At 42.1% G+C, this 16291-nt stretch overlaps 5 protein-coding genes across 5 annotated transcripts; 2 read left to right on the forward strand and 3 right to left on the reverse strand.

The window, feature by feature from the left end:
* Positions 1 to 150: 150 nt before the first annotated feature.
* On the reverse strand, positions 151 to 510 carry ATNIH1004_002310 (ankyrin repeat domain-containing protein; the record flags this gene model as incomplete). The annotated part of the gene is made up of 2 exons (XM_033567005.1): positions 151 to 369; positions 436 to 510. The coding sequence occupies 2 exons, from the start codon at positions 508 to 510 to the stop codon at positions 151 to 153; spliced, it is 294 nt and encodes a 97-aa protein (XP_033429000.1).
* A 1611-nt stretch (positions 511 to 2121) lies between these two features.
* On the forward strand, positions 2122 to 4280 carry ATNIH1004_002311 (uncharacterized protein; the record flags this gene model as incomplete). Its single annotated transcript, XM_033567006.1, has 5 exons — positions 2122 to 2162; positions 2964 to 3120; positions 3176 to 3279; positions 3327 to 3670; positions 3721 to 4280. 5 exons carry the CDS (start codon positions 2122 to 2124, stop codon positions 4278 to 4280), a joined length of 1206 nt encoding a protein of 401 aa, XP_033429001.1.
* Positions 4281 to 4504: 224 nt separating this feature from the next.
* ATNIH1004_002312 (uncharacterized protein) lies at positions 4505 to 5065 on the forward strand (the record flags this gene model as incomplete). The annotated part of the gene is made up of 1 exon (XM_033567007.1): positions 4505 to 5065. The coding sequence occupies one exon, from the start codon at positions 4505 to 4507 to the stop codon at positions 5063 to 5065; it is 561 nt and encodes a 186-aa protein (XP_033429002.1).
* A 3573-nt stretch (positions 5066 to 8638) lies between these two features.
* Positions 8639 to 9364, reverse strand: ATNIH1004_002313 (uncharacterized protein; the record flags this gene model as incomplete). Its single annotated transcript, XM_033567008.1, has 1 exon — positions 8639 to 9364. The coding sequence occupies one exon, from the start codon at positions 9362 to 9364 to the stop codon at positions 8639 to 8641; it is 726 nt and encodes a 241-aa protein (XP_033429003.1).
* A 2265-nt stretch (positions 9365 to 11629) lies between these two features.
* On the reverse strand, positions 11630 to 13171 carry ATNIH1004_002314 (glycoside hydrolase family 18 protein; the record flags this gene model as incomplete). Its single annotated transcript, XM_033567009.1, has 5 exons — positions 11630 to 11662; positions 11719 to 12080; positions 12149 to 12253; positions 12786 to 12960; positions 13028 to 13171. The coding sequence occupies 5 exons, from the start codon at positions 13169 to 13171 to the stop codon at positions 11630 to 11632; spliced, it is 819 nt and encodes a 272-aa protein (XP_033429004.1).
* Between the last annotated feature and the right edge of the window lie 3120 nt (positions 13172 to 16291).

Consider the following 16291-nt stretch of genomic DNA (forward strand, 5'->3'; position numbering starts at 1 on the left):
CTGTCTTAACTATAGTCTGGTAGTAGTTTGCAGTAACTAATTACCAAAGGATTTCCTGACCGATTAGCTCCCCATTCCAACAATAGTTGGCCAACTTTTGGTTCTTCTTCAGTAGCGCGATGTCTAATTGGGCCATTCTAGTCTCCAGATCTACCGGATCAGTCTAATAACCTGCTTTTCAGCAAGACTCACTATTTCCTCCTGCCCACTCCTCACAGCAACATGAAGGGGCGTCCACTCCTCCTCGTGAATTGTATTCACCTCTGCACCCATCGACAGAAACATCTTAGCAATAGGCAAATGATCTCGTAGAACTGCATAACTGAGCTGCGTAGTACTGGCCTTCCCCTTGATGTCGATTTCAGCCCCCTAGTGTATTAGCAACCGGGTTACCTGAGTTTTTCTGCCGATGACCACAAACTAGAGCGCAGTGACCCCGATATCGTGTTTGGCCTTGACGTCGGCCCATCCGGATTTCAGAAACCAACGGACAACTTCACAGCGACCCATCTGGGCAGCCTCTCCAGCCTCGGACTTTCACGTCCACATCCGGTCGATCAATGAGAAACTTTACAACATCTGGATGCCCATTTGACACAGCTTCCTTGGGGGGATAGTGTCCTCTCCGGGTGGAGTTTGTGTCGGCCCCGTGGACAACGAGGGGCTTCACGACGTGGCCGTGGCCGTTTTGTGCTGCGAGCGTTGAGGCGTGGCAAACACTTCTCAAGCAGGATTCTTTTTGCATTCTCCAGACCACTTTCGGTTGCGAGGTTGAGAGGACTGTTCCAAAGCCGGGGTGTCCAGCCCCAGTCATCAATAATATTTACTTTTTGCATTCTCTTTTTCCAAAGCAGAGAGCGATTAATAATGCCGGGTAGGCAACAGAGTGCTGCCTTGTCGAATACGACATAGACAACCTAAGTTGAATCCGCCGAACGACCCTGAGATACCTATGTTAGCATCAAACTGGAGCAAGTAGTGCGACGCGGGATATCGAGGACACAGGATATCAGGAAAGCCCTCCTTCGCGCCGCGAATTTGATCTTATAAGTACTTCCGGGTAGGATAGGGCCACCGCTACGGCGACTCCTCTACATTATAGAATACAACCACCGCATTGATTGCTGCAATCTGATGTTAATATTCCTTTTCAACACTGGCACCTGTCATGGGCAGAACGCTGTCGATCAGCAGCATAGGCGGCGGGGTCATGTAACCAGCTCGCACTAAAACTCCCATCACCGCTTCAACCACCATCTTCCCAGAGAACTGCCGTTCCGCTGTCGCTGCCTCCAGAATTTCCACCATGAGTTGTATCTATGGAGGAATGCAGAGGAGATTCACTGCTTAGTTAATCCATTTCCGGCGCGCTTGACTGCGCTTAGGAACCATTTCGGTAGGCTGTATTTGTTTAATACGTTTAAGCATCGCGGTGACGTTCTATTGAATCTATACAGTGTTTGTTCGATTTGAATTCTATCTGCATATAATTTAATCTTCTTGCGGCTTCCTGGAGGATGGCCCTATCCGAGGAAGGCCCAAGCGCTCTGCAGCATCCGACGAGGAGGATCGAACTGAGAGAAAAGACTTGGTTTATTTTATTGGCCGTATGTACTTTGTGGGCAGTAGCGCAGCCTAGCCATAGCTATACAAAGCGTGCAAGATTTCCTTAACAAGTAAGACCTTGAGTGCTCAATAGTTCTACAAATACTGTTGTTAGTAGTAGAGGACTTTTTCTAGGCCATTCTGTATTTGTTATCTATATGTGGATCCCATGGTCCTATAGTTTTCTATATATAACATTGGAGAATTATATTCCCGAAGCTAAACAGAATATGTAGAAAATGTTGCAAATATTACAACTATATTGCTAAATGGCTACGTACATGCATAGATTCCCTCTGCATCAACTGCCAGTAGAAGTAGCGGGGACATTGCAACATTTCTACTGCATAACTTAAGTTGTTTTTAACATATTCCTAGTACATACGACCATAGGGTGTGGAAAATAGGGCTTCCCGTCCGCTCAGCCGTACTCAAACCGCATAATGAACGCGGTCAATTGATACTTAAGCCCTGCACTAGTTGCCGCTTTATGGGTGAGCGCCGCTAACTCAGAAGATGAGTGCAGGTGAGCTGGGTGAGCCATCTGTGGAGCGCGGGTGAGCTGGGTGAGCTGGGTGAGCAGGTGGGTGAGCACAATGATTTAGGGGTTGAGGGGAATTGCTACTGTAAAATAAATAGAGGGCACCCTGCTTTCTTGACCATTGTTTTCTTTCCCTTCCAAAGAACTCAGGAAGATTTTATTCGGCAATCGACCATATTATTGTATACAAAATCATGTCACGTGATTACAAGTCTATCTCGCTCGAGGAGCAAAGACAAAGAAAAGTTGAGGAGCTCCGAAAACTCGGTGAAGAACGGGGTTCACTATAGAGTACCAGTATGAGAAGAAAAATAAGGAAAACGAGGTTTCCCATAAAAAAAGAGGGCCCCAGCTACTGATGAACGTTACAACCATGCTGTTGAGAATTGGAAATTGTGGGTAATCGGTGACTTGATTAGGCTTACAAGCAATTATTAATCCTATATTAGATGGATGATGACCACAGATGAACCTGAAGATAGGTACTTTGCAAAGCAAGAGCCGGACCCTCCTGCTCAAGTCCTAAAACTCTTCTGTGAGAGTTATATTTGTCTACGCAAAGGAGACTTGCCTTCTCAACATAGTGTCCGTTATAACCTTTCTTGCTTTATTGCTGAATGGGGAAAAAGACTTCTAGAGTGCTCCCAATTGCAGTCAAGAAAGATGTTTATAATGTTTGTTATTGACTCCTGTCTACCAATGGCACTCGCTGACTTTTTAAGCATATTCGAAATGAATTGACACCAAGATACGGGCTTCAGACAAAACATAGAGAGAAGTTCCATGTTACAGCAAAAGACATTGATCTTCTTTTAAGGCGGTTATTCCAAGATGATGACCATGACTACATCCATGAGCGCTCAAGATTTCAAGATGCTTTTGCCCTCTCATTGTTTTCGGCCTCTGGAGCCAGAGCTGGTGCTATCGTCGAGTCCAGCTCCTATAGAAATACCAACGAATGTCTCTACTACAAGGTGAGCTAAAAGCCTAGAGTATAAAAAGGAAGGTATATGCTTACTTTTATTATAGCATCTTCGCTTCAATATCCAATACAAGGACAACAAAATCAAACGATGGGTTACTATAGATCCAGAGTTTGTTAAAGGACTTCGCTATAGCGATGAGAAGGTTATGTAGGTTTTTGTCCCCAAGACTCGCAATAATTAGCTAAAGATAATAGCCCGAAGACTTGGATTACAGAGCAAAAGGTGCTTGGAAGGAACTTTGTCTTCTATGTCATGGTTGCGGGTTTAGCAGATCGGGCTTTTAAGGGAATCCACACCGTGGATGAGTTACTATCAAAAGTTCCTCCAAAGGGGCGAGAATCATGGACCCTTGAATGGGAAGATAGTGCAAAGAATTTGCCAGTACTTCGTATGGTGACTTCTGATGGACCGGACCCTGTCCGTGGCTTGACATTTTCATCCTTACACCATGGCCTCACGTCCCTAGCGCAACGTGAATGCTTCCGAGATCCGCTCAGGATTCATGGGATTAGAGGCAGGGTCGCAAGTGTAATTGACTGTATGTTACCTGAATACTACAGTATTCTAGCAATATTAACGCTCTTACAGCAAAAGCATCTGAGGCAACCCGAAGCCAGGCGTTGGATCATCAGAATCCAGATACATACCTTAAATACCAATCAAAATTCAAACGCGCCGATATTCAAGCCACCTACTGGAACCTTGATCCCGACTACGAATGCCTGGAGATAGAAGAAAGCATGGCCCACCACCGCGATCCTAATGCGCCTCAGAAGCTCGACGCAGCTGCTCTTGCCGAAATCGAAAATGACAAAGAGATGATTGATTTATACCAAAGAATCGATAATTTGACCAAAGCAATAGACGGAAGGCCAAAAGAGCATAGCGAACTTGTATCTCAAAGGGAAAAGCTGTACACCAAAGCCGCTAAGAAGCGCCGCACAAAAAACAGGAATTCATCAATAACTGGTGGCAATCCTCTTATGATGACTATATTGCTGGAAGGGATTTCACAGAGCGTGATTCAACCTGCCGATTTTCCATCTACTCCAAGTACATGCCAGAGAGACAACGTTTACGGGATAACCTATTTACTGAAATATCAATCAACAGTGAACTTGGACGACAGTGCATGCTCGATATGTTAAGAATCTGTACCTCAAAGGAGAGGGTTGCATACTACCCAGGTGAATCACCAAGGGATGGACGATGCCCAGTGTGTTCAAAAGAAATTACCAGGTTTGTCACATGAATTAATAGCTACATCCAATAGGCTAATACTTATAGTGTTGATATACAAAATCGTTCTAAGCATATTCTGCAATGCAGAAGAAAGTCGCTGAATGCTGCACCGTACCAGCAGCGGTACAAAATGGCAAAAGAGCACATCGACGAGCCAACAAACCTTTCCTTGAGTGGTGCTATTTATGTGCCAAATGGTTTAAGACTGAGGAAGCTTGGAGGAGCATTGTCGCTTCCATCTAGACCAACTTCAACCGCGTTGCGGTCTGTTAAGGTTTCGCTATACACTGGTAGCTCCTGGGTTTTGCCCTTTTGCCTAGGCGACAAGAGCCAGGAACCCGAGCAACGATTCCAACAATGGAGAGAGAAAGCTACCCTGATAAACCATATCGATAACAAACATTTGGCGGAGATCGACAAGAAAGGCCCTATTCAGTGCCCTCATCCTTGTTGTGAGAATAGAGTCTACAGCACCACCATGGACCTTCGACGCCACTTTTATAATGTTCATTCTATTGAGGAGCCACGTCGCAACTGTGTATCAAGGAAAAGAAAATGGGTCCATGAGGACGATACTATGGAGTATCCAGCGCCGAAAAAGGAACGGTCGAACCAGGAGCTTCTGTACCCTGCTACTGTGCAAGATGTCTCACAGGCAGAGCCTATGGTTGATAAAAAAGATAGTATTTGAGTAGCATTTACACTTAAACTAATCTACGGCTAGATAATATAAAAGTTTATCCGTTATGGAAAAACTTCAAGCATACCTTTAACAGCCCACAGATCCTTTAGTAAAGCGACTAGCCAATATTTGCCTTTGACATGTCATGTATTACTTCCAGCTGTAGGATGAAACAGTTGCTTTGGCCTTGCATATCTACTGTAAATATTACCAATATATAATCAATGTGCCATGCGCTATTCTCTGTATCTCCTAAAAGAATTGGTAGTATACCACCATTATATTTGCATAACTTAGTGGACAAAGTTGGCGGCAGCTGGTGAGAATTGGGAGATATTCGGCATTCTATAACTATCGGTACATAATGTGTTCGTTGAGTTGTTAACCCTTGTTCTTTATCTCTTGATATTTCTGAACCGTTTTCTCCTGCTGGAACAACGTACAACAGGGAAAATTAACCCTCAAGCAAATAGGATATATCGAAAAATTTCGTAAAGTTAATAATAGAGCTAGTAATTCTTTTAGCATGACACATCTAGAACGATCAATCTAGACAGGGCTTTCAGGTTCCCTTAGAATATGCGCAGGAGCTGCAGAAGAATATTGATTATGTTAGCTTAAAATAGTGTGTTGAATCTCCCGTGGACTTCGCAGTAAAATTTCGACGACTCCTTGATTTACTGGAGCCTCCGTTATATAAAGAGTGGTCGGAAGATTTGTAAATTTAAATTCTTCATGCCTAGCATGATTTATTGTCCATATTATAATAATGTGGGCTATTTTAGCTGTGTTGCTTTCTGCTGATCAAAGAATATAGGCTTTTAACTTGCTAGAGTATACCAGTATATCGTAATCGCTATGGATAATAAAAGGATTGTTCACCTAAAAATTAATATAATATAACCTACTATCCCCAAGATCGGATACATAAGTTGCCCCAGTACATAAATCATGGAGTGATAATCTATACAGTATTGTTTCTGGTTATCATGTTGTATGCTATTTTAACGAGGGCAATGCATATAACAGTAAACATACTATTCGGTACGTTTATCAAAGTATATCTAGTTCTCTGCTATTAAACTAGAGCGAAGGAAATGGTGAATTTATCAATTCAATAAATACGAATTACCTAGGTGAAATTGCTATATCAAGCCATACATAGAGGCACATCCTGTATGGAGAAGTACTACGTTACTAAGAAAAACTAGAATATTAATGCAATAACGTTGTACACAAACCCAGTTAAAAGCAATAAAATAAGAATGGAGCTACCCTTGCATTTGCAGAAGGAAATGGGAAAAAACCCAGAACACTGGGGCAAAAACCCATAACAGGGTCTCCCGCATACAACAGACACATATTTCAACTTCTCCCTATAACTTAGCCATTGTGATACTTGTATAACCCCTGGAGTCTAGTTTATATTATTAGCATAGACAGTATATTTCTCTTGATAGGTTTCTTACATACCAATAGGAATAACACTTATCATCTATGCCTACTCCTGTATACTTACAATAGTCGCAGAGCTCGATAAACATAATATCATCATGATATCTGTGATCGCACTTGAAGAAGGAGTTCGCGATATTATGTGGATTATGGTGATCATACCCCTCGCGGAGAAGGCTTTCTTTAATTATATCATGGTATTGATTTCCTTAATAAGGGGAGTGTTAGCTAGAGCAAATGTTCTGGGGGATATAAAATTATGCTGGGTTGTCTAATACCAACTGTTTTCAGGGTATGTCCACAATACAGAAGGCCATCTGTGCATTTTCTAGAGAAAGCAGTTGGTGCCAGAGCAGCAGCTATTAAAACAAGGTGCATTAACTGCATAGTAAAGGGCACTGTTACTAAGGGTAAGGATTAAAAAATTTTTGTACCGGCTTTGTTTAAAGCCGAAGAAGAAAATGAGCGGTCGAATAATAGGGGACAGTGATATTTATCTTCTCTCTGGGGTAAGCACTTATTTACCTTACTAACTCCCGAGTAATCTGCATGCTATGTGCCCGCATCATATTTACATCAGGATCCTCAGGGTGTAACTGTGACGACATATACTTAACCCTGTACCAAAACCTATTTCCCGAATAGGTTAGTGGCATTATACAATAAAACTTGTGTACTTCGTCGCACAAACACCTGAGTTAACACCTAAGTCCCTCTCGCTCCTCCTTTTTCTTCTCTCTGTGCTTAAAACCTTTGTTAAATAGCCTTCTAGATACGATAAATGCCAATCTAATTAAGGTCATGACAGTAATGTACTATAAGTGGATGCTAATAGGTTTTAGATTATACTAAGATAATCAGAATTTTGTAAAGGTTCTCAGCATTCTCGATTTTCTGCTTGTAGAATTTTGTGTAGTATTTAATGAATCATTGACAACATACTGATTTTTGCTAGTTGGCCTAGTTCGGCAACTGCGGACTTTCATTACCTTGGGCTGCTTAAGACTGCTTAAGAAAGTCAATGTGGCTTTCATCGCCTTCCCCTCGACCAGGTACATGCGATGTGTATATGTTATTGTCGGTCAGCTAAATACGCGTATAAGCTAGTATCACCGATTATATAAGAATATGGATCTTCATTGAGGAGGATAAGGTCTCTAAGGTCTCTATCTGAATCTATCTGGGAGAATTGAATAAAAAGGATAAAAAAGCGGAATAAAGTCGGACCGAGCGAATACTGAATAAAGGGTAATATATTAGCCCACTTTGGTCGACAGTCATGATATCAAGATCCTTGGAATTCCGTGTATTTAAAACAGCAAGTTAGTTCTAGATTACGTTAAGATTGCCCGTAGCCGAATGCCGAACCTGTGGACCATTGAGACGGGGTAGGCTTTATGCATAAATTGAGGAGGGAACAGATCTATAAGAATTAAACACTATTTTTGAGTTTACAATGTACAGGGAAGGTTAACTATAGACACACTGTTATTAAGGAAGTTTGATTACTACGGAAGTATCGGCTCCATAACAAGTCTATGACTTTGATATGACATCTTTGACATGCCGAGATATAGTAGCAAACGTGTCACATTGTATACCTCTTCTGGGTTCTAGGCCAGCATATCTAGATAAAGTTACCTGAACTGACGCATGCATCGAAGTTCTTGTTACGGGTTACGCTAACATATGTTAATACTGTAAACTGGACTAACAAAAGCATCTAATTTCTTCTTACCCATCATACCTGTCCAGAGGCAGATAGATACATTCCATAGACAAATATAGTTTATAGATAGATACAAGCCCGAGACTATCGACTGGAGACCTGGCATGTCCATAGACAGCATAGGAAGTTGGTCGGATGCATAAATATGGTTTCTATGTCCCCGCAGCCATTATATGCCATTCAGGTAATGCCACGCTTCGTGTACAGAGTACAGTAGTATCACTAACTACCCTTAGTATTTTTGCAACTATAACTCATTATTCTTACTTGCGAGTCCACCTTTGCATTCACATAAAAGATATGGGAAAACCTAACATGGTAGGGGAAAACCTATATCAAGGCAACTTAGAAAATCAAAACCATATATCCAGACCTAACAAATGACATATTGAAGGAATTTAGACTAACTCCCATACATCGCCAGAATCTTGAAGCTTATCCCCATTCCCGATCATTATCGGGGCGCTAGCAGTCTTCTGACTCCCGTCGACGATACTATGCACATGATCAACGTGGAAACCCCCGTGCAGCAGACCAAACAGAAAGGTATCTTTTCCCCGACCGTGGATTTCCAGTACTCCATTTTCCTTCACGCGAACAGGTTCGATACTACCATTGCCTCGAACCACGCTTAATTTGACTGAATCTAACCCTAGCATCACAGGATTCTTTATGCTGTTTTTTGTGTCCGCTAGCTCAATGCGGAATCTTGAGCGTCTGTCGTTTGATAGTACCACGGCATTTGATTGATTAAACCAAAACTGATTTGGCGTATGCTTATTGCGGATAAGAAAGGTCCTTTTGCTAATGTGATCTGCGAGGCCACAGTCTGGGACGAGTGGCAATGCATATTGGTTGCTCTGTGTGTCCCAGGGCAGCTTGGTAATAATGATCTTCCCACGTACTTCCTTTAGATATTCTTTCTGTGAAGCATTTTTGCCTTCGTTGATATCTCTAATTAGATTCACGATATTCTCGCGTGTATCAGATTGATATGTCCACATCTGCGGGCTCAGACGATTCAAAGACACGAAATTTCGCCCGAGTGAAGATGAAGACAAATTCTCCTGAAATACCCCGGTATAAGTTGTCTGCAATTTCTCGATTTGGGGTTGCGGCGACATAACGGTAATAGGACATTGGATCAGTACCATCCTTTCCTCGATCGCAGATGTAACTGTAGAATGGCATCTTTGCGTCTTCGTGGCTACTCTGTAGTAAGCAGCAAGCTCATTAATAAATCTATATTTGTAATAACTCACTCTGTTGGTACTTGGTACCAACCTGGCTTCAGAAATGTGAAAGAAATAGCCCCGTGTCATAGAAAAACAATGCGATCGATGCTTAAACTTAGGAAATAGCTGGCTGGTTTGTAAAGGCTTCCAGGTGGTGCCTCTTATACCTTTGCCTTCATTGCAGCTTTGCTATTTGCAGTCGGCCATGTCATATTTACCTACTTTTAATAGTTAGTTGCAACATTACACTCTCATGCAGCAACAAATTCACCTATTATATATTAAAATTACATAGCGCACGCGTCACCAAAAAGTTAACTCTCTTGAAGGAATCCTGTCATTATAACGTAATCCACGGCGGAGTGACGCACACGACTAAGTGACGCAGTTTCGCCGCAATCAACAGAATTTGAAGCTCTACAACCACCAACAGCATTGAAATAGGGAATATAATAATCTCTGTGTTAATCTATCTATTTACTATCTATATTAGGATAATTCTAAATGTCGATATAAATTACGTCTATTCGGAAGATTACACGACTTTGCGGCACCACAAGCAATATCGATAAACTACAATTATTCACCCACCAATTTTTCTATAATTATCAACCAAACAGCTTGTACGATAGTACGATGCAGGATCTTTGTATGTGGACGAAGCAATTATTTGTGGGAACAGGAGCTAACTATATGATCAACTTGCACGGCTGATATAGACATAGCAACAGTATCTGGAAACAACCGGGAATCACCGGTACCAAATAAACAATATGGGCGGGATTACCATCTGTCTCCATGGCTGGAAAACCATATAGAAGGCTTTAGATTTAACTCACACAGCGGTGCGACATCCCTCCAGGGTAATGTACCACTGGATAAGTTAGTAAAGGGCCAACAGCATATTTGGTTCTTTCCAGTACTCCCGGTAGAGATACGCTTAATGATTTGGGAATACACATGGCCCGAAGCACGAGTAATCGAAGCGGCGATAGACTTCAGCTATTCTGGTGACACATTATGCCCAGACTTATATTATTTACGTCCTGCCAGCTCATAGGCTGCGCTTCTGCGAACTGACTTTTCTATGAGAGATTTGAACAGCGAAGGCAAACTGCTGTTGGAGATGTGTCCCCCTCCTCTGGCTCTTAGGATTTGTCGTGAATCTCGTGAGCATACATTGAAAGAATACGCATTTATTAAGCACTCGACAATCGCGAAGGGTTCGTTCTACCTCAGTCCTCGGTGAGATGTCCTCTGGCTTAGTTGGGATCTCCTTGATGAATGGGACGGGCTACAGATTCTAGAGGAATGCTACAAAGGGTTGCTTGACAACTTTAAGACCCTAATTATTCAGGAAACCGAATTGAAGATGAAGGGTTTAACAGACCAGGATAGACAATATTCTTTTTAATCTTACGAAGGCTTGAAACGATTCTTCTTGCGGGAGATTATTTTAATAAAGATAGGAAAATCCGCAGTGCTGAGGACTGTCAAAGCTTGGGCTGAACATTACAGGGCAGAATACTCCGGATTTCTGAAATCAGAAAAATGCTGTACAGCAAACCGCATTTTATATATAGACTGTAATAGTAATACTTACTAATATCACTGATCTATGTCTACGTCTCTGGGAGTGTCATCGTGCAAAATAACGGAAGATCTAAAGCAATCAGGTTTCTTTCTGATACTCACCTTATCGTACAATTCCAAACTTATCCATGGACCCGTTAAGGAACAGCTTCTCCACTCAGTTTTTGGAAATTCTCTACCTCTGTTGCAATTAGGGCAGGGATGAAGCTCAACTTATCTACACCAATAAATAGCGAGCCGAAGTAGGCGTTAAATGGATTTGCCGGATTATTGCTAGCGCCAACAATTTTTCGAGACAGTTTCGAGATAACTATTGCATTAATGTAGTAGCAATACACAAATATATTGGCAGCTATCTAGCGTTTATATGGCTTAGGCCAATACAGACATATCTGTGACAATCACTACCCGGAATCAATATAAACATGGGTATGCAAATCTCCGCACTAGATGGTCTAGTGCCTTTCTTTAACCCATATAATATACTACTCCTTCTCTTGCATTCCTCCACGCAGATTATCATATTGCGAAGCAGGGTACTCCAACTGGTTCTTATTTTGTTCAAAAGTTTTCGCCCCCGACAGCACTGACAAACTAATACCATTGTTAGAAAGATTCCGCTGCAAAAGACTCAGGCAGGAGAAACACACCGTGGTAATTAAACTATTACTGCCCGTCTTATCCGAACTGCTTTCCCACCACATTGCACCTCCCAGGCCTTTGGCTTTCACATATTCCCCTTTCATCAGTACCACCTGTGGGTTGTCATATGTGATCAATGTCCTCATGGCTGGATCATAGCTGTAGCTCGCAATGATATCTGTCGTCACATGCTCTTTGGAACCTGGCTGCGGGAGGGCTTTGTAATCCCACACTCCATTCTGCCAGCTGCCATGGCCAACATCGCTAAATGGACTACCAATCCCGTCAGTGCCGGTAAATGACCGGCCATAAAGGGGAATGCCAAGAACAATCTTATCAGCGGCGACTCCAGCTGCAAGGTAGCTATCAACTGCTTGGTTGGTATTAAAAGAGGTTGACCGGGGTTGGATATGCTATTATACACATTGGACTGGTGACCTGTGATGGTTGAGAAACTCCCTGCGTAGTCATACGCCATGAGATTCCAGAAGTCCAGTTGCTGATCCATATCCTTGATATGCAAGGCGTTGATATTCTTTGGGCCTAGAAAATCAATGCGTCAGGGCCTGTTAGATATATGAAGTGTTAAGGGGGAAAAGAAAAAAAAAAAAGAAATAGAAAAAGTACCTGCCGGAGATGCCGTGGTAAGAAGAAACCTCTTTCCTCCTGCGTGTGTAGAGCTGTAACAATTAAGTTCCTGATCAGATGTTTGTAAGCTTAAGGATAAATTCTAGAACCAAAAGAAAAAAAAAAAAAAAAATTACATTCCTCACTTCCCTTAGGAGGAGAACAAAATCTGCAGCTTGCTGATCATTTGCCGGATACTATAGGTTATTCTCGTTAGCACAAGCTATTTCCAGGGAGAAGGTATTCCATACCTCCCAATCAATATCTAACCCATCAAAGCCCAAGTCGCCTAGTAACTTCACAGCTGTTTGTGCAAATTTTTTCGGCCAGCATCTGTACTTGCTGGTGCTGCAAAATTCGATGAATAGGTCCATCCCCAATGGAAAGGAGCACTTTAAGGTTACGGTTCTTCTTCTTCAACAGATACAGCTGCTTTATACATCCATACAATTATTTCCGGGCTCTGACCAGGAGTCGTCCGGATAATGCTTTTCTATATCCGCGTAGGTGTCCGAAAGATATACCTCCCCTGTTCCATTGTCGATATTGGCAAATGCGTATAGAACGTGTGTGAGCCTGTCCACAGGAAGGTCCTGCGGGTTATGGTTGCGACCATAAATTGCCTTAATGATAATCAGTCGTGAAAACTGGAGTGTGATCATATGCAAACAGAACACTGACCCAATTTACAAAGTAAGCAACAGATCGATAACCAAAGTTCTCACGGGCTTCCATGGCGCTGCCACGCTTGCGACTTAAACTCGCAGTTATGTCTGCAGAACAGACACTGGTAAACAGGAGGAGGACACTCAAAGTTAGGCTCTTAAAATGCATTGTGCAAGGCGCGAAGGTAGCAGTGGATAAATATGAGTGGAGCTTTGTATATATATGGTAAATGTAATTTATTTTCTGGCAGGAACTTTACATCGTTTTAAGAGCGTTTAGAAGTTTTGTCATTTGTCCTGCTATTTATTCTGTTCTCCTCTATGCTAGCCTTCTGGGATTTTGAACTTAACACTATCCTACTATTGCACATATGACCTGCGAACCCATTTAGTAATAAGGTGGGAGGAAGCACCTGCTTATGCCATGTATTTAGTACTTAGGCCTGGGGCATCTTGCAGATCCATTTGGGTACTGCAAGCCGTTGGTTAGGCTTATCATAACACACCATGAAACTTGGCCTTCTAGCAATCTTTCGGGAAGAGTTCCGGATTTTCCCGTTAAATCTTAGATCTCTATATCCGTGAGGATAATACTATGGAGATTCCAGCACCGAAAAAGCATTTGTTGAATGAGGAAGATAAAGATCTCCTACCCTACTGCTTTACAAGATGTCCCACCAGCTGATCCTATGGTTGATGAAAAGTAGTAGTGTTTGATCAATATTTGCACTCAAACTATGTAATATCAAGTTGTACACTTGTCGGGAATAACGGTCTTACAGCAGGATAATAGCCTTTCCTTTATTAGGGCTACTAGGCTAGGCATTAGTCACATTTGATGACATACCATATATTACTTCAAATTGGAAGATTGCACAGTTGTTTTGGGCTCTGCATCTCTTCGTCTAAGGATAGTTATATAGAAGAATCAATGCATCATACCACGTTCTCTTCTCCTAACGGAAATTAGTAGCATAACAGCCCATTTTATTTGCATAATTTGGTCGACACAGCAGACTTCAGGTGATATTCAGCATTCATAACTATCGGTACATCATGTATTCATTGAATTGATAACCCTCATTCTTTATTTGTTCTTGGTATTTCTGAACCTCTCTCTCCTGCTGGATCAAAACACAACAAGGACAACAAAAGGAACCGAGACAATCTCCGCATTCTGAACCTACTATATGAAGTCGCTCGCGTATTATGCGCCGCTTTCTCGCCAATAGCACCCAGTGTAAGCAGCAGGAACCAAGACATACGAGTAGACAGCACTAAAACTTGCATTAGTTAACTGTATATAAAAATTAATAGAACAAAGGCATACGTTTCCATTGCATCCATGACAGTAATTATCATCATCTCCTTCGGGGTCATTTAGCCGAGATAAGGTCTTCCCAAACAGCCAGCACGGTAGAAAACTCGCGCACACACCTATATTTTAAATTAGCATTTGGTATAAGCCCGTATATACTACATACATGTCCCGATGTCAGTACAACTATCAAAGAATTTATAGGACCACTGTCTTTCTCCTGCGTTGCAGTTCATTCCGGTTATGAGGCAAATCTTAATTTACTGCGGCGAAATAAAAACATCGATCCGGGAAAAAAAAAAATGAAGAAAAGGAAGAAAGAACTGGATAACAGTTTGAACATTTATCTTCATGATGTTGTGGGAGGGATATTTACATTATTGCAGGTTATAAGACGGCATTTAATCTGCGTGCCCGTTTGGTGATGACAGGAGAAGCACTAAAGTACCTGCCGCAGACGTTTACCAGATGGGCCTAGGGCACATTGCGAACCCATCTGGGTAGGGTAAGTCCACGGTTAGACTTTGCTGTAGCATAAGCCGAGAACCCTAATCTTGTCACATTATTACTGAAAGGACTCTATTCTGGGTAATTTCCATCAGCCGGCCAACACTGTGCCCATTTTTTATAGAGTCAGAGATAAAATCAAAGCTAAGGCTACTAAGCGAATTCTCTGATTTTAGAGAGCCTTTTACTTTTTTTTTTACTTTTAATGGAAGTTATGACTGCTTATGGCGGCGCCGGCCGGCGATTTGTCTAGTTAATGTGAATAAACCTAGATTATTTGGGCTAGAGGCTTAGCCTTAATGGTAATTTGCAAAACTGTTGGCAATACAGTATACCAATTCCTATACTCATTTTGGAAATACAGCAACATCTCGAAACGAAGGCGCGCATCATAATATTAAAAGGGATCTAAACACCTCAATAGGAGACCTTTTAACAGTGACACAGTCTCTTGAACGAACAGTGCTTGATAGAGATGCAGAGATAGAGAGGCAGATTGCAGAGAACAAGATCAGATGGCCTATATCTCTTGATATGCCTCTTTATCGGGATGTTAAGTTTAAAATATCCCAATTTGCACTCTTTAAAGTTCAGAAAATCTATAAGGACTACCTTCCGAAAGGCCCTGGCAAGAGGCTAATTAAGCCTTGTACTAAATCAGTACAGGTAACACTTGGAATTCCATGCATTCATATCATTCAGGAATATGTCGATGCCCAGAGGCCATTAAATATGGACCACTTTCATCGCCAGTGGTGGATTACAGGCTATTCAATAGAGCCACTAGATCCTCGACTTCTAGTAATGGATCCACTTATATCGGCGGCCGTTTAAACAAGCGAGGATTGTCATTATATGAGCGAGTGGACCGGGAGGTACGGATTGCTTAGAAAGGTGAGGCACTCAAAGCAATTGCAGCAGCGGCTATATCTGTGGAGGCAAGACCTGAAGAAGCAGCAAACAAGGCACCAGTTGAGGCATTAAATAAGGCACTGCTTGAAGCATTGAATGAAGCATCAAGGCAAGGAATATCTCCGGCGATGCCTTGTTCACTGCCTCAAGCAATGCCCCAAGCGGTGCCTCGGGGACAGGTAGAGGGAGGGGGCAAGCGGGCAGACGATCTGGGGATTTAACATGGGTGTTAGTGGAATTTTGATATCTGCATTCTGATTGGCTGGTCAAACTGTATTCTGAATTGGTATATTAATGTCTAATAATTGCGTCATGCTATGTTGCGCTTTTATATAGAGAATCGAATAAAAAGCATTTCCATTAATACTATAATGCCTTCAAGGTTGTGGGTCACATGATACGTCCCAATATAGTATAGTCTTGACCTGTGCAAATATATGTTTCCTAATCGGGTTAGTGACCTGTGCAGGCAGAATTTTGACCTGTGCAAATAGTGGCGCCCCTTAGTCACCCACCTAGATAGTCAGCTCGCCCGAGCCCCTGAATTGAAGA

Source organism: Aspergillus tanneri, assembly GCF_003426965.1.
Source record: "Aspergillus tanneri strain NIH1004 chromosome Unknown AapTan_1_pilon_pilon_pilon, whole genome shotgun sequence".
Taxonomy (NCBI): domain Eukaryota; kingdom Fungi; phylum Ascomycota; class Eurotiomycetes; order Eurotiales; family Aspergillaceae; genus Aspergillus; species Aspergillus tanneri.